At 39.8% G+C, this 22,774-nt stretch overlaps 1 protein-coding gene across 1 annotated transcript in view; it reads left to right on the forward strand.

Annotated features, from left to right (window-relative positions):
- Window positions 1-22,774, forward strand: part of SULF1 (sulfatase 1) — a 63,715-nt gene that overhangs the window by 32,282 nt on the left and 8,659 nt on the right. Inside the window, exons 8-16 of the mRNA XM_010285276.1 lie at window positions 400-528; window positions 788-844; window positions 1,834-1,963; window positions 15,237-15,453; window positions 18,577-18,823; window positions 20,615-20,711; window positions 20,797-20,891; window positions 21,287-21,352; window positions 21,812-21,984. Coding sequence (XP_010283578.1) covers window positions 400-528; window positions 788-844; window positions 1,834-1,963; window positions 15,237-15,453; window positions 18,577-18,823; window positions 20,615-20,711; window positions 20,797-20,891; window positions 21,287-21,352; window positions 21,812-21,984 — 1,211 coding nt within the window. The remainder of the gene's footprint in view (window positions 1-399; window positions 529-787; window positions 845-1,833; window positions 1,964-15,236; window positions 15,454-18,576; window positions 18,824-20,614; window positions 20,712-20,796; window positions 20,892-21,286; window positions 21,353-21,811; window positions 21,985-22,774) is intronic.

Here is a 22,774-nt window from a genome sequence, read left to right on the forward strand (position 1 = left end):
TATTATTAATAAGTGATAATGCAGATGAGAAAATTGTATAATGTATAGTCCTGTAGGGTTAGGCTTTGGGTTTTGCTTTTAAAAAGTAGGTGCTCATCTTTACTGCTGGTTTAGCAGAATGGATGGCGTCATGCCTTCATTGTCAATGAGATAAGAGTAGTGTGGCTACTGCACCTCCTTGTTTTTTTGTGCTTAGCTTTTTCTTTGGATGACAGCCTGCAGTACTGGCCTGTCATTCTGAGTTGTAGACTTCAAAGGGGATATTCTAAACTTAGCACACTGTAGAGGTTTACATCTTCAAAGCCCTGATAAGCATTTATTACTGTTCTATTTCCAAGAGAATGTGAAGACTTGCGTATCAAACACATGACAACTATGACCTTTTCTGCTGATTTGCAGAGTGCCTCAGATAGTTCTGAATATTGATCTTGCTCCAACAATTCTGGATATAGCCGGACTTGACACGCCTCCAGATATGGATGGCAAATCTGTCCTAAAGCTTCTGGACTTGGAGAGACCAGGAAACAGGTGGGTCCCAGCACTATTTTTTTTAGCCAGTTCAGAAGCAAACACCTAAGTAAACAACTGAGTGGAAAAAGAGATTTTGTGAAAATGAACTGTGTCATGCCAATGACCACAGCTTTCACATTTGAAGAGTCTCTTAAATAGTACATATATAAAATTGCAGGTATATATAAGTGGAGAGGTATTTTTTCAAAAATAAATTGTTAACACTAGCAGCGTTATACATAGGTGCCAGCAGTAAATATTATTATTTTGCTTTCAGGTTTCGAACAAACAAGAAGACTAAAATTTGGCGTGACACATTTCTGGTGGAAAGAGGGTAATTATTAGGGGTGAGAGAGTTTTGGGAGACCCTGCCTGCTGGGAACACTCTCTTATACATCCTTTCCTTTCTGTTCCCTCCTCTTCCTTTTTATGGTCGGTGAAGTAGTAAATTTTGCAAGCAAACTTACAGGCCTGGATTGTTTCCTAGTTTCCCACCACTTTGCAGGCTGCTGTGCTCTCAAATTCCTACCTCAGAAGAAATTTGAAAGCATGCTTTTCCAGAGACTCTCCTAGCCTTTACCTCCTCTTTGTCCAACATTGTACTTGTGCCCACTTATGTCATCATCTAACTCATTTTCTTACCAAATCTCTGTTTCAAATCCAGCTGTGCAGAATCCTCTTATCAACTAATTTTGTATTTTCCATCACATATCAGAAGTATTCTTCATTTTTGTTCTGCTTAAGAAAATACTTATGTGTAAATGGGATTTATGACTATAACTGCTCCTCTTTTCACTGATTCGTCTTTACACCCTCTCACATCGCTTATTACTGCTGTGAAAATTTTCTCTGGGTAAAAATTTTACAGCAATTTCCTTGTGGCATTTTATGGCTTTACAGATTATGGAAATCTTTTGTGATGTAGTACAAAACAGTGCATATAAGACACATTGTAATATATAAGATAAAGCCAAGCTAGTGCTGAATGAGTATGGAAGCTCTGTAGTGTCTTCAGCTGGGCTTTTCAGCCAAGTGAATACTGCTTCAGCGTGTTTTGCTTTGTGAAAGCACATACGTTTATATATGAATGGTGCTGACCTGTATTTCAGCAGCCCTTATTTCTCTTTTGGTAATTTCCAGCAAATCACCTGAGCCTTTTTTTCACTCATGGCCTACACTGAAGGTCAGTAACAGAAATGTAGGGATTTTTTTTTCCCTGAGAAGACATTAAATCTTCAAGTGGCTTTGCTTTTCCAGTTAAATTCATCATCTCCAGAGTTTAGAAGAATGTATTTTAAATAGTCAACTTTATTTTTTTTAAAGCAAATTTCTACGCAAGAAGGAGGAACCCAACAAAAACACTCAGCAGTCTAATCAGCTGCCAAAATATGAGAGAGTAAAAGAATTATGCCAACAAGCAAGATACCAGACAGCCTGTGAACAACCAGGACAGGTAAGCCACAAGCAGCTGCAGTCTTCTAGATGTCACAAGGAAATACATATTTTTCACTATGGATCAAAAGAATTTGAAGAATATGGCATTTGGAAGATAGCTAAAAGACCATTGTTCTGAATATCTTCAGAGCAAAGAAAACCAGACGCAAATTGCTCTAAGCAACGGCCCAATTTAAGGCGTCGGAGGGCTGGTCTTTAGTTTGCTGTCTCAGTACAGGGCTTACGGTAAAAATCCCATGTTCAAATATAACATGAGATGACTACTTTTTCTTTGATTCAGTGTATTGCTAAATATGCAAGGCAATTCAATTATAATTATGAATAAGGGAGAGAACCTTTTTGAACAGTGAAAGCTTGTACTCACTGGGCTAATTCAGAATTACTGAAGCAAACCGGTTAGTCCTACGGTTACACATTTCATTTGCTGGGGTGCACAACTGGACAACACACTTGGTAATCATCATGCTTTATCATTTATTGAAACACCTTTCATAGAAGGGTCCCCTGGCTCAGAAACGCTTGCTGTTTAAGTAAGTTCACTGTAAGGATTTAGACAGTAATACCCATACCCAAGCGTTACTTTTTCTTTTCATAGCCTTAATGATTGCAGTATAATGCCTGACTGGTAGGAATGTCTCGTTGCCTGCTCATAAAACCAGAAGCTGCCGCACGCCTGACTAGTATGCTTACAGTTGCAGCCCTGCCGTGCCTACACAGGGAGCTAAATTACGAAAAAGTGAGTCCGACTCCAAATTGTCTTCAATCCGTTCTGAATTAATGCTATACCTACGGCAACATACGAAGACCAGTTTACTGGGGAGACGTGGCAGGGAGCTGTGGGCCTTCCCTCCAGCACCACCTCCAGCCAGGCACATGCGGGGGCCCCAGGAAGCAGCTCGCGCCGGCCCTGCCGTCTCCCCCCAGCCCTGTCCCCGCACGCCTCCCCGCAGGGGTGTGAGGCGATTTCTCCCAGGCAGGCGCTTGCGCCTTTCCCTCAGATGTTTGTTCAGACCGCCGCAGCCGGCCGTAGGCCCGGCGCTGAAATATCCCTAAGCTGTTTTGAAGGGGAGCATAAAGCCTCGCTGTGTTCCCCTCCCATCAGCAGCCACCCATGGTGCTTCACCCAGGCCGGCAGAGCTCCGCGCCGCAAACCGGAGGGTGCTGGGGAGAGCTCGCGCACGTGGGGGAATGCTCCGTCCCGACCTTTCCCCTTCCCATTCATCAGAGCGCAGCGTTACGGCAAATCTCCATTAATCCCGGATTGGACTGGAATATGTTTTGGCTGGCACATCCTCGGTCAGGTCCTCCGCCACAGCTCTCCCCTCACACATGCTCCTTAAGCGCAGCCACTTTTGAAGGGATATACACAATATCGCAGTATCACCCAAGGGCAAAGTTTTCAGAGTTCAAACACTGCCATTGTAAACACAGATTAAATTTGAAAAACTGAACATTTTTATAAAAACTAAAGGAGATCAATGGAGTCATTTAGACTATTAGACTTTAAAATGTTTAGTTTTAAAATACAAAAATATTTTCTTTGTAATTATTTCTTATATTTATTACCTCTTACACCAAAATCCGGGTTTGGAATAACTTTACTTTTCCACATGTGAATAGAAAAGGTTAAGTGTCCTGACCAGATATCACACCTGAAGCAGTAGCCAACATTGCTCACAGCCCTGTTCCCAGCCCACGGCGATAGACTCGTCTTTCCATCCCGTATTGGTGAATCCTGTTCGATCAAAGGGCAGCGGGAGAAGGTGCTGAGCCAGCAAGGAACTTATGAGAGCAATGTTGTTTGATAGCAGCTCTCCCACCTACAAACTCCCATCAAGGTCCTTTAAAGGCTGAAGATACATCAGCTCCACAGAGCCCATCAGCCATCCTTCATGGCTGAATGAAGGACAGGGCTGAACTGACCTTTTTAAGACCAATTTTCAGACCTAGCCACCTGTGTATATAAATTATTTTCTGAAACAAAGAGACCAAAGTTGTCCCTGGTACTTCTAACATCCTGAAGGCTTCTTGCAAGGATGCAAAAGTTAAACGTGCCTATAGAAACCTCCTATCAGTCAGAACAAGGGCAGTTTCTCTCTCAGGGATGGGCTATATGCAGTGCTTACAGGGAAGTCAATGGGAAAGGGTGTGAATTTAAAGACCGACACTGGAAAGAACGTGAACATCAGCAAGGCATTGCGGTGTGAAATAGCTGTCCACAGGATTTTTTTCATGTAGAAAAGTTCTTAAACAAAATTAAAAGTCAATAGGCCAAATAATTTACTTAGCCCAGATGGTTTTCAACGTGCAATATGAGGCATTGTAGTTTAATAAGAGGTTCCTCCAGCAGATTTCCCCTCGTCATTTTGCTCCTCCTGGAAGAGAGAAAGAGAAGTCTTGTTATGTAGGTCTTAACTTTGTTTTATCTTTTGAGATTAGTATCTTTAATTTAAATTACATAGGTGCATATATAGAAAAAATCTGCATTTTAATAATGATGGTTTATAATACTTCCTACATTTACTTTAATCAGTTGCAGGTAACATCACTTAAATTAAAATCACCTTCACAGAATAAGTGACTGCTGACAGATTTTTAAATAATTAAATTACTGTGGGAAGTTGTTGCTAAACTTCTGGAGCTAAGGATAAGCATTTGGTGAATTAATACACCAATGTACTGTCTAGTACATTTAGAGCTTGTTCTTCATTTTAGTTTACTTTAGTCAATACCTAGTTCATTTGAAACAGAGAACACAATTGGGAGTTGAAAAAGAAGAAAATTTGTTTTTTCTGTATTAAAATGAGGTGTGATCCTGAGACCTGCTAGTTCCAAAATCTCCAAGGATGAAGTACTCAGGAAAATAATTTCTTCAGCTTATTTTCTATTCAATAAGTAACACTAAATAAAAAAAATTAAAAAAGAAAAAAGAAAAAAAAAGAACTTGGCATAATAAAACACTTTTTTAAATTAAAAGTTTCAAAATTTCAATTTTTTTCTATGCCTAATCTCTACCCAGAAGCAGGTAAACATGAAAAAGAGGGAAAAAAGGAAAATATTAAACATCTGTATGATTGTTGTAATTACTCCAGAATTTGTAAAGTTCTAAATGACTGCTAAAATCATAGGAAATTTAGATTATAGGTGACATTTAGCTGCATATCAGCAAGGTTACAAAAAAAAATGTTTTGTTTCATTAAGAAAAAATAGTTATAAAATGCATACGCAAAATTAAGTTAGACTACTTTCACCATTATTTCTTTTTGTTTAAATTTTTTAGAACTGTTGACAGATTGCATCACTTCCATGGTAGAGCACCCTCCCCTTGCTAGTTTTTCATAATCTCCTTCATGGGAGGACAGTTTCCAAAAGTGTACTTGCTCCTTGAGAACATATCAGAAATGAGATGTGCACAACTGCATGGGTATGTTCACTTCTGAGATACGTTCAGCCAGTCATTAACTTGGGTCAGCAGTGAGCCCTTGGGCAGGAGAGGACCGCGCTGCTGAGCTGCGTTAGCAAAAGCACAGCTAACAGGTCATGGGAAGTGAATATGCGCCTCACCTTGGTGCTTGCAGGCTGCAGCTGGAGCGCTGCATTTGGGTAGGGACCTCCGTTAGCAGAGGGACCTTGGTAAGCCAGAGCAAGTCCAGTGGAGGACCCCAGAGAAGGTCAGGAAGTGCTGAGGAGGGGCAGAGTTTTCTAGCCCGGAGAACAGAAGGCAAAGGGGGAATTTAATTGCTTTCTTCAACTAACTAATGGCTAATTAGAGAGAAGAGAGACCCAGGCACTTCTTGGAGGTGCACAGCAAAAGGGCTATCAGCAACAGACAAGTTGCAGCAAGGGAAAGCCTGACTAGGTGTGTGGGAAAACAAATGGTACCGTAAGAGTGATTAAGCACTCGAGTCGAAAGAAGCTGTGGAAGGTCCATCCAGAATTACTTTCAAAACCTAATTATGTTGTTCCTACTTTGAGAAGTAGGTTGGACTAAATGACCTCCAGATGTTCTTTCTAGCAATTGCACATGCTCTTAATTTTTTGCTTGCTTAATACCTGGACTCGAGGATTTCGTGTTTTCTTCCCCCTCCTCAGCTTTCTCACTTGGGAAGTGCTGCTAATTTTGTCCAACCTTTTGAGTGAGTTATGGGTCACCTGCCCATATCATATTTGGTTACGGACTAGATTTCGGCTCCCGCCCTGACCCAGCTCTTGACCTGCGCTTACCCACAGCACAGCCGGTCCCATCACACTCAGGCCAGGTTCACTCCCCCTGCAAAGGGAGCAGCAGTGGGATGGGCTCTCTGCTCGGCTTTGGGGATTGGGGTGGGGTAAAAGTTTCCTTTGCGATCCCTCTTTCACATCCCAGAGAGCGCTGCAAGAAATTATGATGGGAACCGGAGGTTTTCTTCGTAGTTTATATGCCAAATTTTTCACCAGTTTATGTGGTGTAACTTACTGAGGTCACCTGATTGAGCCCAGTTGGGTTTTAGCACTTAAATGGTTTGCAAGTTTTTTTTTATATTTCACTGATACATATTTCCCCTCTGAGCTTTACTGTAATAAGGTACACAGTACAGAAACACATATTCATCTGCAACATTGCTACCCCTGCTGTTGTTTTAAAATGGGAAACAATCAGTGTAAACTTTTAAAACTTTTAACTAAAACTCTGTTAATTTTCCAGCAGAGGAGATATAATTGCATGGGAACAAATATTTCTCTGGATTAATGCAACCTTATCATGACACAAATCTCCTCCCAGATTTCCACTGAAATAACCTGAGATGAGAATATATGTTAGTTCAGGAGTTTTAGAGGCAAGCAGCTCTTAAATCCTCTGGCAGGTTGTTTTTTTTGAACTCACTCCATATTCTCACCCATGAAATTCTTCTGGATACTTAGCAAATATCAAATAAAAGCATGTTAACTGTGTTTTCATTTATACTTTTTCTTTCTTCCTTCTTTTACTTAAATGTGTAATTAATGAGTTGAGTTAATTCATAAGTATTTATTCTTTTTCTCTCCATCAGTCTGAGTCATATGTGCCTCTCCTGAGGCATAATTTTTACTTCTGGGACTTAACACTGTTTCCCAGATAGCAGTCACCTTTCGAGGTCTTGTGACTGATAGGCTGGGTGTTCAATCCATTATTTATAATCAGTATCAAATCCATAGCCAAACACGCATTTTTATCCTCTTACAAAAATTACATAAACCACAACCTTATTTTAAAATTTTCCCAACAGGGGAAAAAGAAAAACCACCCTCCCAAAATGAGGACGTGAAGTTTTGTGTTTAAAATTTCAACTCTTGGGTTGGATGACTCAGCAAGCAAACCCAGATGCAGGTCTGTTGATTTTATGGGCATACATCTCCTACCATCTGCTCAGCACTACCTGCCAGTTTGTGAACAGCAAAGGCCTGAAACTTGTGAAGATCTGTGGCCTGCTGCCAGCTCCAACGAGCACTGACAGTGGGCAAAATGGAAAAATGTGTCGTGCTGCCCATGTTCGTATGACATGCATGCCCATGAACTCAAACCGAGATAGACAAGTACAAAACCATAGCCGCTAACCTTCTTTGTGCTCTCTTTTCAAAGACTTCAGCTTTAGAAATGCAGAATATTGTGTTTCCTCCTGAGGAAGCGTATCCCAAAACTGCCCTAAAGAAATAATGTTCCATTTGGAGAATACGCCTGAAGACTGCACAATGAGATTTTAGTTAGATGAGGTCTCAATGTATTTTGCAGTGATTTAAGGCTTTACAGGTGGTCACTGGAGACGTTGCTGAATCCAAGCATCAGCTCTGCAGTAAATGTGCAAGATTTTTCTGGCTTTGATCCAAAGAGCATGTTATGTAGTCTGTACATACCTCTTATTTCTCACATATCTTTCACCATTTAAAAATGTAGCATAAGAATTTACTTTTATTGTTCATATTCATATTTATCACATTATCATATCAGCATTCAGTCGAAAGCATGTCTATATGTAACGCTAAAAGAACACTTGCCATCAATCAGCTTACAGATAATATTGTAAAGGAAATTAGAGTGGGGCTTATTAGGTGTAGTCTGGTTTGGCTCAAGTATCTATGTTCTCATAAAATAAATATCACAGACCATACATTTGTAAAGGTCAGCTTTATGACCAGCTGCGGAGTATGAATAAAAACACATAAGCTGGTAAGAGCTGGCCAGAAGTGTCAGATGGCTGGCCAACAACTGACAGCCAGACCCTGAGCACCCACTAAAACCAAACTAAAATTATGATATGGTATTTAAACATCACACATGGATCCTCCCAGTTTCAGAACGACCTCCTGATGCCTGCAGGAGTAGAAAAGCACTGGTGATTAACCTCTTTTACCAGAACATCGGTTTGAAGCTGGCTTTTCTTTGCCACCTGCTCATTGATGCCACCTTTTCTTAATCATAATTCAGCAGAGCATCTATACACAGGCTTAACTGGAAGCATATGTGTTTGGGACCAGTCATGTGATTAAAACTAAGTACATACTTCCGTGCTTTAACTAACAGCTCTTCCAGCTACGGCTTTCTTTAGATGCTGTAGTCATCCCTCATATTTGACAGAAACATACCTGCAACATAGTTGCTCAAGAATTCATAGGAATTGCCAGAAATTATGTTTTCCCTTGTTAAAATACCACTCTGTTTATGAGTTAAAATCAAATATGAAGATAAGTTCCTTTATCTCTAAAAATAATCCTTCGAAGCATGGTATTTCATATTTCAGCCTAAATATTTCACATTTCAGCCTAAATATTTAAGTTGCCTATTAAACAGAGGGAAGCTCGTTCCAGATTTGACAATTCTTCAAATCTAAGCAACTCTTAATTTGATGGACTAGCTCTATTCTGGATAAAATCCAGAGATATTCCAGTCCGGGAAGACCACTGGTTCCACTGGTTTCATCTCTTTCAATGCACGACTGTGTTCAGCATTTTTACCACCATCTTATCAGTGTTCCCTAACAGAAAAACTTTTTGGTAGAATGACACTTAGGAAGCAATCTTGTGTACCAAAAATGTATAGACAGAAAACACAGATTATGCAAGAATCATTTTTAGCACTTCCTATAGTATTCCTTTAAGGTCTTATTTTTGCAGAGTTTCCATTCTAAAGCATCCAGTGAAAATTAGTATAAATTAATTCCTCTGCAAACTAAATCTGTATGACCCAGTAGTAACAGATTATTACTGGTATTCCTATTTATAACTGAAAATCTGAATTTATCCTTTTCATTAGCCCTTATATGTTTCGACCTGAGAGTCGATGTTTATTGGATAATAACAGAAGTATGTTGATGTTGTGTTGTAACTACAGACAAGCTAATAGATTTGGTAGAAAATGCTATGGAGGTTAAATATTTGATGTCTCGACCTACATGCCTACACTTCTAAAGCTGACAATGCAGTCCATGCATTTTTTGTAAACTGAAGGACTGCTATAACTGTGACAGTTAAAATTAACCTTGTCTAGATGTCAAGAATGCAAAATTGTATGCTCTGTAAACTTCATAGGCTATTTTCTCTTTCTTCCTTTTCTTAAACATTGTGAAGTAGCTCATTTCCATTGGAAATTGGAAATTTTCATATAGTTATTTCTGTTATACAATGATTAATTTCTTCATTCTTTTTTTACTGCAGTTCTGTCCCTGTGTATTTAACTGAATGTATTTCTAAAGTCTGTCATACATTTCCCCCTATATTACATCAGTTCTTATAGGACAAATTGCTTCCCTATCTGTTGAATCACTAACCATTGCACTTTTGAGGAACAATTTCTCAGGATGTTAGGCTGTATATAAATAACCATCTTTGAATATATTCACATTGGTAGACTCCAGAGCTGTGCATGTTTCAACAGAAGGTGGTCCAGTTATGAGGGAGTGGTGCAAAAATTGGGACCTGTCCTTATGTGTGGCATCAACCCAGTTCTAAACCAAAGGAGGAGATTTTTCTTCCATGAAAATGCAGCAATTCCAAATTCCCTGAGCAAACCTGGCACACCATCCCTCTTACACAGCTGCGCTTGCGTGCAATGTTCAAGTACCGCTGCAATGTAACAACACAGATCAATATTTTCAGGAGCATTTAGGAGCCTCGTCAGGACCAGGGTTCACGACTGCTCTGTGGGAATGTGTTAAGGACATGGCCTTAGTCCGTAAACATTTCTCAGTATTCAGGTCTAGTTCAGCAGAAATAAACTGCTGTTGCTCTGTACTATTTACCATGGCCAGCTAATATGAGGCACTTTTCAGCATGCTGTGTGACATGGCCTTTTTTAATGGCACAAAGAAAGCTAAAACAGGACTCAGTTCTTATTGTGGTAGCACAGCCCAAAACCAGACTCCCTTACTGGTATTATCAGATCAGGTCCCCTGACACTCACCCATATCTGGTTACTGCTAATAGAGGAAAATGGTATGCACATACACAGCCCATGATGGTATTTTCATCTAAACTGTTTTCAAATTTAGAACATACCTTTCAAAACAGGAAAAAAGGGAAATGAGATCTTGAGGACATGTTTAAATTCATGAAGTCTTCCTTTTCATGCCTTATCTTAACATTCCCTAGGCTGAGCAATAATACCCACAGCCAGTCATACATCAGCAAAATGAAAAAGCACCTGTAAAAATATTGTTGCCGTGTTATATTTCTGGTTGCATGTTTTTCAGGGTTTCATAGCTTTGTGATAAAATCTGACAAGATATTTAACACTGAAGTGTCTACGGCAAATACTGCGTAATTACGTTTCATAGAAACCCCTAGCTTGTCTACGCTTAAGACACCTTTCATGAATTGTCTAATTAATTTTCCTTCTATATACGGAGGCAGGAACTCTTTCAAAGCTGTCACAGTCTATTAACTAAACAAAGTTAATTTGAAATCCTGCTTAAGCGGATATTTACAGTGCAGCACATTGTAATGATTCATGTTGAATGTATATTTTTATGCCTTAATTATATTCAGTAACTAAATAGACTGACTTAATTTCTAGGCAGTGGCACAAACTGATTAATACCAGGAAATTGAGACCCAAGGTAGTTATCGAGTCATTTGCTGTTGTCTTGCTCATGTAGCTCTAAGTCACAGGTGGAGCTGTGCCAGTAGCAGCGCAAAGCAAAGCCACCAAGTACAAACAATACCCTTTTAACCACCCCACTTGCTCCCCTTTGCCTTTGAAATTACTTTATAAGGGCAAAATTCTATCCCCAGAAGAAAATGCATCATGCCAATGACATCATCCGTGGAAAAGCTCCTGCTGCAGTCCTGCTGCAGTCCGGTGCTTGCCTCCCCGCTGAGGAACAGGCACGTGTACTTATGTGTTTATACTTCAGGTTTGGCAGAGATTGAAGCAGCTTGAGCTCCCAAATGATATAGAACCGAACCGAACCGAACCGAAAATAGAATAGAATAGAATAGAATAGAATAGAATAGAATAGAATAGAATAGAGTAGAAGGGACCTACGACAATCATCCAATCCAACTGCCTGACCAAAAGTTAAAGCCTGTTATTAAGGGCATTGTCCAAATGCCTCTTAAACATGAACAGGCATGGGGCATCGACCACTTCTCTAGGAAACCTGCTCCAGTTTGACCACTCTCTTGGTAAAGAAATGCTTCCTAATGTCAAGTCTGAACCTCCCCTGGTGCAGCTATGAACCATTCCCATGTGTCCTATCACTGGATACCAGGGAGAAGAGATCCACACCTCCTCTCCACTTCCTCTCCTCAGGAAGCTGCAGAGGGCAATGAGGTTGCCTCTCAGCCTCCTTTTCTCCAAACTAGACAAGCCCAAAGCCCTCAGCCGCTCGTCACAGGATGCTCAGTCCTTTTACACCTTCACCTTTCCCAAGCTGCTGCTGCAGTTTGCTGTCAGGGCAGGGAGGGCTCTGGGGAGACCTGGCAGCCAGAGCACGCGGAGCCAGCCAGTGCCCCAAGTGCACGTGCAGAGCACCCCTGCTCTGTTTGGGGTGCCTGTAAACCAGCAAAGCCCCTCGCAGTGGGGTAGTCCCACCAGCTTTCAGCTGCGGGGTTTCAGGACTCCATTGGTGTGGGGCTATTAAGGATCCTTTTCCACATTTGTTTCCACCCTGAAGTTAAATCGAGGCTGAAGGAAAACTGGAAGTGGGGAGCTGAGGTGAGAGGGAAATAATTGCTGGAGGGTGGGTGATGAAATGAGATGAAAGAAAGAAAAGATGAGTCAATGACAGGGAAAAAGGCTGACACAGGTTAAGTTTCACAACATGACTGACACAATATAACAGCTTGTTGCAGCCAAATGGCAGGGTCCTGCTTTTCCTCTCCCATTAGTTTTGTGTTGTGGTTTGTGTTTTTTTTTTTTATAATTCTGAGTTAGTCCTCTTTTCTCCTGCTGAGGGAGAGAATAAATCAGCACAGGGCTTCCTAAGTCAGCATGCGGACAGAAGCAGGGACTGTCCCATATTCCTATGGCAACAGTGAATTGACAGATCAGCTTAGGTGTCTTGTGAAACATCACCATGAGAAGAAGATGAAGATGGGGAAAATAAGAAAACATATACAAATTAAAATTTAATGAAGACATATCTTGTTTGTGTATGTGCCAATTTTTTTTATTGATGGAGAAATGAGGACCCAGAAACCAAACCTAATAGTCTGGATTTCAAATAGTTTGGTGTTCACAGCAGGAAGGAAGGTAGAAAACAAGGGAGGGGAAGGAGCAGCGCATCAGTCAGAATCTTCTTTTATGTGCATTAATGCATTTTATAGATCTAAAGATGAGCAGAAGGACCATTATGACTTACTGCATAATGCATGCTCAGAGGCCAATTACACTGGCATGGGCAGGGATTCAGGAAAGTTAGTCTAAAAATTCCATCTTAGAACTCTGAAGCATCTTTATAATGACACTTTTTAAAGTAAAATTTAAAAAAAAAAGAGGAACTGTGTCACATTTAATCCCTTTTTTAAATAGAGAACTATTATTGGCTTGTACTAGACAGGGAGTCTTGTTTCAATGTTAGTCATAATACTGTTAAAAGTCATCTAAATGGCCATTGAAGCCAGCCCTGGAACCTCTTGCTATAATTAATGTTAGACAAAGAAAATACTTATTTTACTTCAAAATGATGCATTTGGGACTCATTAAAAACTAGTGCCATATGTTTATAAAAGTAACATGTACCCAATAAACCCAGTAAATATAGTGGTGCAGTCAGTTCTTACCCTGTAACAATCTTTTGCTGCAGTAGGAAGAGTGCACACGCTATTGCAGAATAAAATCCTGCAAAGCTTTATAGCTCTCTGACACCTTTACTGATAGAACGTCACCTTGCCACTTGTTGGTGTAGGTTTACACTGAAATTCTGGGCACGAGTGTAATTTCTCAGGCAGCCATCAGAAGTGTGCAAGTCTATGGCCTTTTACACGTGGTTTACTGTTCTGGGATCAGAGTCACGCCAGCCCACGGGCGAGGTCTCTGAGCATGGGATTCGCCTTTTAGCTCAGCCCACGTGTTAGGCCAGGGAGTGCTCCCACGCTGCTGCAGTTCACAGCCACATCAGCTCACTCCTCAGGCTTAGTTTTCTTTCTTCATTCTTCAGTCAGCTTGACAGCACCCCCAAAACAGTCCAGAGCAGCCATTAGTTAATGGAAGAGACTTACCGAAATGTGCATGCTCTGATTATTAGTGTCCATTTCCAAAATTAAGTTGGGGACTCCATTAAGACCAGCATATAGCTGTCTTGCTATTATTAATGAGGCAAGAGAAGGCTATGCTATTCAGTCACGAAAACCAAAAAAGGACACATTATAGGGAAACTTAGTTGAAACTGCAACTAAAAGGCTTCAGTTATCAATAGCATTATTGAGTTTTGTTCTCTACACTACCCAGCTCAAATAAGTCATTGTTATGTATGCAAACTCTGGCCATTGTGCTTAAGATGCACATATGAACAAAACTCACTGGGTAACAGTCATTTATAGTTGTATTAAAATTATAAATAAACATAGCTATTTTTAGTTCTCCCTATTGTTATTCAGACTACAACTGACTTGAAATCTTCACAAGCGTTACGAGTGCCAGCTATACCGCAGCAGCCATATATGGCAGGCTTTGGACACGGGCAAAGGAGCTCTGATCTGTCAGTACCTATCCATGTTTTTAAAAAAAAATTACATTTAGCTTTTTTAAGGCAGTTCAGTGTGGAAAGGAAATTAAAGTCCCAGTTGTTTTTTAATTTGAAATGTGAAGACAGTGGGATCCACTGGAAAAATCCTTCTGGAATCTTCCATCTGGCTCAGTGATGTTGATAATCAAGTCAGATAGATATTGTGCAGACAAACTGGAAAAAAATGTTTCCTCTCCTTCTCCTGCACTTGCTCTGATATTCAGCATGCGTACGATGCTTTTTACAGGTACTCCTTCCAGACTGCACCTTTTTCTCCCAAGTCTGATACAAATCTCAAGACTTAGGTATCCAAAGGAGTTTATCCAAGCTAATTTATTTGTTTACTGTCCCTAAGGTTCTTCCCCTGCTTGCACCTGCTGGGTATAGGGAGGGTGTCTGCGGGTATTGCGCTTTCAGGCTTCTCCCTTCTCACATAAAATATAAAAAGCCAGCAATGTTTGCAGGTCTGAGCGACATGGCTTGCAGGGGCATGTCTTAGGGTGCAGGTCCTAACTCTGGTCACCAGTAAGGAAATAAATTAGATGTTGTTAGTGGTTTCTGTATTTTTCTATAGATCACATGCACAATTTGTCCTTCTCTTTCCAAAGAACCCTACAACTGAACCAGTTCTTCTTCATCTGTGGGGATTTTTTATTTTCCCCTGAATCATGTTAGAAATTCCAAGTCATAGAACAAAGAAATAAAGTTTGTTTTTTCAAAGAAAAAAAAAGAGTTGGTGAAAACAGCCCTGACAGCTGTACTCCATGGCTCAGTAAATCAAGACTTTTTACTTGCCCCTTCCAGGGATGTGTTTAGTCTAGATACTCTTGATTTATATATCTTTTTTGGCTGGGTTATATTTTTTATGCAGATTTTCAGTGATTTCATTCAAGTTTGTGTTTGCCTAGCATGAGAGAGACGTTGAGAAGAATGAGTGAATTTAGTCCCTTAAAGTGTTTCCCTTCTCAGTTTGTTATTTAAGGGACTGCTTAATTTTTAAAGAAATTTGCCTGTCTTATTTTTCAATTCACCTAGAAATAGCAGGGGTTTGGAAGGCTGCTGGGAAATTGTCTTTATTTCTCTCTCTCACAGAAGTGGCAGTGCACGGAGGATGCTTCCGGCAAACTTCGAATTCACAAGTGTAAGGTATCTAGCGACATACTTGCCATCAGAAAAAGGACCCGCAGCATACACTCCCGGGGATACAGCGGTAAGGACAAAGACTGCAACTGTGGAGACACTGATTACCGAAACAGCAGGACCCAAAGAAAAAATCAAAGGCAGTTCTTGAGAAACCCTAATGCGCAAAGTAAGTGTTATCTGATCACTCGGACTCAGAGGCAAAGAGCAGTGGAAAATGGTTAGCAGAGTGCTGGTTTACCAGTATACTCTTGTTTTCACCTCCATGTCTAATCAATATAGCTGTAATTGGCAGACAGGTTCTACATAATTGCATCTGTAATAAAAATAATAGCAACAAAAATTATCTTCTGCTTCACAGTGAGGAATGTGATGCTGCTGGTGGTAGTCGGTGGTGGTTGGTGGTGGTAGTTAGTGGTGGTGGTGGTGGTGATGGTGGTGATGGTGGTGATGGTGGTGGGCAGTGGCGGTGGTGGTGCTCGGTGGTGGTGCTCGGTGGTGGTCGGTGGTGGTCGGTGGTGGTGATGGTGGTGGTCGGTGCTCGGCGGTGCTCGGTGGTGGTGGTGCTCCGGTGCCACCTATCGCGCTTCTCAGACATGACAACCCCGTGGCATCTGCGGATCAATCGGTGCCGTTACTTGCTAACATGGCTAGAGCGAGTTTTTTCTTGCATCGTTAACACCGAGTTCACAGGCTGTTCGGTGATATGCCAAAGGCACCCTTTACGCGATGCGCTGTGACGGCTGTCGGACTGAAATTCTGCTCGGCTGTGACTTTCCGGCAAGTCAGTACCGGGATCCCCGCAGGGACACGAGTGAGATCGCAGTGTCCTCTAGTGGAGTGCGGGCTGAAGGGCATGTACAAGCGGCTTTTAGGACAGCAGTACTTGGATTTGTTTCTGCTAATGATTTCCACAAAAAAAGCCTATTTAAAGAAGACATTATTTTAAATGGAACAAGTATTTTCATATATCTGCCCAGCTATGAAAGTGATGTTCTGTAATTATAGTAATACAAGCTGATCTGGATTCCAGACTTTATTCAAGAGCAGGCTGTATTCTCCTGCTCTCTGTCTAGAATACTAGACCAAAGAATGAAATAAAGATGGGCCTTCAAAACCAGAAGATAGTGAAGTTGTATGAGAAATGCAAAAGTTAGAAGATGCTGCACAGATGTCTATGAAATAAGAAAATAATGTCAGTATAATTCAAAATATTTCCTGATTTAAAGCCTCCCCCACTCTGGATGTGAACAAGAATCTCTGGTATTCTTTGTACATTCAACCACAATATTGTCTGTCTTAAGTTGTCTCATTGTTCAGACTAAATGCTGCCTTGATATAATTTCTTCCATTTGTTTAGGAGTTTGACAGTGTGTACAGGCTGACCTCTGCTGAAAGGTCTGCAAGTCACAGACTGCTAGGGCGATTCTCAAATTGGGGAATGTTCCCTAAGTGATATTTTCAAGGGGAGATACCTGTCCTGTACATTGGAAAGAGAAGATGTCACCAGGGCACAAGCAAGGGCTGAATGAGGATTGCAACTGGGAGCGAAGTGGCTTGGGGAGAGAAAGAGGGGAAGTAGGGAAGACATCTGAAGGGGACATCAGAAGTCCATTTGTTATGATTTTCTTCTTTACAACATTCTTATTCATCTTCCCTCCTCCTCCTCCAAATCTGCCTTAGCACTCATCCAAAGTAGAGCAGAGAAAGACTCATGATGATGAGACATAGTTAAGGGAATGAGTAGTTCAGGCCTCAGTTTTTAGATGACACTTGAATAAGATGCTTATGTATTCCAGACTCTTTCAGTGACTTTAATTAATAAGTAGTACCATCAGAGACTGCTACAATGCCAGAAGTTGTCTCACCTGACCCTATGAATCTTTCTGCATTATTTTATGAAAGAGTAATATGGTTATAAATCAGAAAGCTGCTTTGAAGCTAGGGTTTTTTTCTCTGCAGGAAGATGAATGTCTTCACTGACTTGACTGGGAAGCCTTTTTTTTCATCTGACAGCAGGCAACCACTGAAATGGTTTAGAAGGGCAGGGTGGTTTGAATGAAGAGTTGAATGAGGCTCATTATCTGCACTTCTAAAAGATGCTTGCAGGAGAGGTGCAGTAGGAGTCTCGCAAAGACTCTGACATAAAAACTGCAGTAGAACCGACACTACCTGCCAAAGGCAGTACTTTCTTACAGAAAGATGCTTGCAGGAGAGGTGCACTAGGAGTCTCGCAAAGACTCTGACATAAAAATTGCAGTAGAACCCACACTACCTGCCAAAGGCAGTACTTTCTTACAGTTCCCGTTTCGTTCTCCTGCATGAATTATTCTTAACTGTTAGGTGACAAAGGTGTGCTCAGAATAGATGTAACAAATGGAAATGCCCTGCAACTGATTTTTACGAGCTGAATTATGTATATATAGTGCTCTGTGTGGGGGTTTGCTAGACAGAATATGCTCTGGCGTGTTATTGACTGTGGATTGTATCTACTTGATTTGAGACAACTGCATTTAGCAAAAGAAGTAAAAAGTGTAAGGCCTTCCAGACTGAGCCCAAACATTAAAAAACCCTCAAAGAGTTAATCGCCTTAGTTAATCTGACTCATACACCGTAACTAAAAGAGCTGTAACCGTACAGAGCTTAGAGCTATCAATGGGTAAAAGTGACGCAATAAATCTCCCTGTAGCTCTACAATGCAGCAAGTTTTTGGAGGTCTATGACTTGTATGCATAGATACATACGATGTGTGTGTAGAAGTATATATATATATGTATAGATACATAGACACTGATACATGATGGATACTTGCCCTTCTAATGCCTACCTATAAAAAGGAAAAGGTGTTATCCTTTTAAAAAGTGTTTTTTGTTCTAAAGCGTAAGTCAAACTTATGTCACATGCCAATTTACAGGTGGTGACCTGTACTGAATGGTACTGAATGGTTTAATTTTCTAAAGTGATTCCTAACCCTCTGATTTTTTGAGTGTGCCTTTCTAGATACCTGATTTCTAAGATATTGATTTTATTTATGAATATAGATGCTAACTGTGGCATAAGGTCAGACTAGCATGAAATACAAGCCTTGAAGCAATCAAAATTTCATGCTACATGTGAAAGCGTGGGCCCTGACATATCAAAAAATCATTAAATAAGTTTCTGTAAAGCTACAGAAAAAATAAGCTGTTTTTACTAAACAGCATTCTTGCTCTTTGGACTATCCTGTGTGTTCATGGCATGGGTCATGTAGATATGTATATGCAACCAGGAATGTTTCTTTCTTCTGCTTCAGAATACAAACCCCGATTTGTTCACACCCGCCAAACCCGGTCCTTGTCTGTGGAATTTGAAGGTGAAATATATGACATAAATCTGGAAGAGGAAGAACTGCAGGTGTTAAAGACCAAAAGTATCACCAAGCGTCACAATGCTGAAAATGAGGAAGAAACAGAGGAAACCGATGGTGCTCCTGGTGATGCAATGATTGCTGATGGCACTGATGCCATAGGTCAACCCAACTCTGTCAGAGTGACTCACAAGTACAATTGCTTTTTCTGTGTTTTTTTGTTCTTAAAGTGAAATCGTTGTTTTCTGAGTGTATTCTTTCTCTTTACATTTTTTATGATTTTACGGTTACAATATTTAAGAACTGAACACTACCGTTGGAGATTTTAGGTGAACCTGAGTTGTATTTGTTAGTAGGTGGAATCATTTAACTTTAGTATGTGTATTTGAAAGGGAGGCATCTAGTTTAGGTTTTGTTTCTGAGGAGGAGTAGGCATCTGCAAAGGGAGATTCATCCTCCGTATCAGAGCATGCATCTTATGATGGCTTAACCACCTGTGAAGCTGACACTCCTGCTGTTCTTTATAAAGCCTAGGCTACCAGCTTAGCACAGCGGCCTAAATTTGAGACAACTGAAATCCCACTCTACATGAGGACAGATTAGACCAGTTCCATCATCTTTCTTAATGCTTAGTGGTTTGCAGCCACTAACATTAGCTAAGATACATTAGACCTGTTTATCCCTGAAGAGACCTGCAATCATTTTTCCATCCTGGAAGATGCCTAGATTGCAATTTTTAGTTCTACCCTAAATCTGAATGAAAAAGCAAAAATATCAAAATACTTTTTAGTTTAAAAAAGCAAATATGATTGATCTGAAAAGCCAGGCAGATGCAGGCAACAAAAATCTTTTTATCATGTTTAAAGTATAAATAGCATTTCTCTCTTTTGTTCTTTTTTTCTTTTCAAAGAACATCAAGGAAAACATAAAAATTAATTTTAAGTAAAAATTATCATTTTCTTACACTGATAATTTCCAACCATGGCATTAATAAAGTCTTCAATGGTTTTCTGGTAGAGTTATTATTTCTCCATAACATATTTTGACTTTGACTGTATTGTTTTCAGAATTCTTTGAGTGAGGAAAAAAACACAATAAGAGAACATTGAAAGAAATAAGCCTCTAAATCTTCTTTTCTGCTGTTCTTCTCAAAAATTAAAAGAAGGGTTCTGATGAAGCAGGACCCAAGAAAGGTTGTGTCTATAAAATTGGAATATTTCCTTAATTAAGGAATTTCTCTTTGTCAACGTGGAGCTTTTGAAAGTCCAGACTTGTAGTCTGCTTTATTTTCTAACTCAGTCCACCTCCTTGGCCTTCCATGTGCTTGGTTTTTTTTCTTGGTAGAGCTGTGTTTTCACACACTGGTGTGCATGTTTTTGTCATTGCACCACCTTTTAACTTGAGTGTTCTGTTGGCTTTTTTATAACCACTTATTTGAACTCTCTGCTCTAACTTTGATTCTTGTTGATCTTTATTGATTATTTTGATCTTTAGCCCATTGTATGTTCTGTTCTTGACTGCTTCGCATACTTGGATGGTCATGTTCTTTACTGTTTCACATCCTTGCCACTCACATTCATGTGGCAAGAGGAATATAGTTCTCAGCAGTTGGTTATTAAATAAGAAATGGCACATTTGGTTAACAAGAGGCTTTAAATTCTGAACAGATATCTATTTCAGTTTCAATTTCATTTCTGATTGGATTAAGAATCTCCAAGATGGCATTGCCATTGCATTTTTGCTTAGCAGGCCCAGAGCATCTGACATGGATTAGGATTTTTTTTTTTAATTTTGCAGAGAAAACAGATTGAAGCAATTATTAATATTATTAAGTCAACATGAGAAGACCTTGTAGACTTTCTTTATTTCTTAGCAGAGTATAACAAAGAATTTATTAGGAATGTTAGAAGAAAGAGAAGAAATTGATAGGCAATTGGGAAATCACTGATCTTCTTTCTCCTATTTGTTAAACTCATGTCTACAGATGTTTTATTCTTCCAAATGACACTATTCACTGTGAGAGGGAGCTGTACCAATCCGCCAGAGCCTGGAAGGACCACAAGGCTTACATTGATAAGGAGGTGAGAGGTATTTTAAAATCTGAGTGAAGTCTTTGCACTGCTACCTTTTCAAAGAATAACTCTGACTTGGAAATATTCTCTGCAGATTGAAGCTCTCCAAGACAAAATTAAGAATTTGAGGGAAGTTAGAGGACACCTAAAAAGAAGAAAACCAGATGAATGTGATTGTAGTAAACAGAGGTAAGAGAGATGCCATTCAACACTGAAAGCTACACCAATTGCTAAGGCTTACACATTTTCCAAGTTTTTTGAGATGGAAAAGAAAGAACATAGGTACTGTAAGTACTCAGCTAGATCTTTTTTAAGAGTAGAAGCTACTGTGGATCAAAAGATAAATGTTAAAATTTTAAGATTAAATATGTTTGTATTCTACTAACATATTTGAACCCAGCTGTAGTTTTGCTATGATCTAGCATAGGATCACTTACACAGATACAACGTTTTTAAATTAAGTGAAAATTGTAAGTCAATCTGCGTAGTTCCTTAAGCAAATATCAAAGATGGTATGTTTCTGGTTTGTTTTTGTGTTGAAAATGGTTTCATGACCTGATAATTCCTAATAATTTTCCCTGTAGCTATTACAACAAAGAGAAAGGGGTAAAGGCCCAAGAGAAACTCAAGAGCCATCTTCACCCCTTCAAGTAAGATTGTTATTATCCTCTCACTCTCTTAGCTGGCTTTTTGGTGACTAGAGAAATATAATTTTGGGTGGGTGGGTTGGGGTTTTTTTTGTGGAGAAGGGAAGGGAGGAGGTGAGGGAAAGAAAAGGTCACACATAGCCAGCTCTCACAAGAAACCTTCAGTAGTTTTGAACAGACTTGTGAAAGTTTATGGATAGTATATTTAAAGCCTACTGATAGAAAATGGATGAAATTAATAATTTCATGACTGATTAAAAGATCCATTTAAACCTAAATGGAACAGTGCATCATTTCTCATGCTTACTGAAGAGAACACCTTGTCATAACAGCTGGGGTGGAAGCTGAGCTAGAAGAAGGGCATATTCTCAAAAAACAGAAAGATGTAAAAACTGCAAGCGCTGTTGTTAACCAAATAGAGACTGTTCTCTGTCAGCCGTGCCCAACTTTCTCTCTGAACAGAGAAGCAGCACAGGAAGTGGATGGCAAACTGCAGCTGTTCAAAGAGAACCGGAGAAGGAAAAAGGAGAGGAAGGGGAAAAAGCGCCAGAAGAAAGGAGACGAGTGTAGCCTTCCTGGCCTGACGTGCTTTACCCATGACAACAACCACTGGCAAACAGCACCGTTCTGGAATTGTAAGTCTTATGTCCACGTGCAGACGTGATCTAGGTTATTCTGCTGTGTTACAGAGTTTCCACTACACGCAATCAGGGCATTATTTTGAAGAACTGGCACTTAGTAATGCTGCTGCTGTTATTCTGAAGCATGAAGGGAGATTGTCACTTGACTATGCTTGTAATTGTTGCATTACTTATATGAAATTATCACAAGAGGCGTGATGCCGTACACTGCAGAAACAAAAAAGATAGCTGGTCTCTAAAACATAGACTTTCATAACCAGCCACTGAGATTTCTGTCATTCCTTGGAGATTAAGATGACCAAATATTTCATAGGAATTTTAACTGGGTTTCCAGTTATTAATAATAACCTTGTTCTTCCAGTTCTCACAAATCTTTTTTGGGACTTGACCTTTAATGTTGTCACAAACTTTAGCAAATAAAAGGTCTACTTTAATTTTGTTATTTTGATTTTAAAGTGTATCATGATCAACTTAACTTATTGTGAAGAAAATACAGATACCATCCCTTATGAATTCTTCCCATTATTCCCATTTTTTTTATATTCTAAAAGAATTTAAAACTTAGAACTGTAGAACACTCATTCAGCATATAAGAACAAAATATTAGAGCTAGAAAATATTTTCATTTCCTTTAAACTTCAGGATATATACATAACCATCCTACTGAGGTATGCTTCAACATTTCTTGGTCTTCAGCAGTAAAAAAAAATACCTTTCTCATCTTTGGTGATGGAGGAATAAAAGTTATTGAAAACTTTACTTTCAAAAACTTCACTTTCAAAAA

This window comes from Phaethon lepturus, unplaced genomic scaffold, assembly GCF_000687285.1.
Source record: "Phaethon lepturus isolate BGI_N335 unplaced genomic scaffold, ASM68728v1 scaffold1194, whole genome shotgun sequence".
Lineage (NCBI taxonomy): Eukaryota > Metazoa > Chordata > Aves > Phaethontiformes > Phaethontidae > Phaethon > Phaethon lepturus.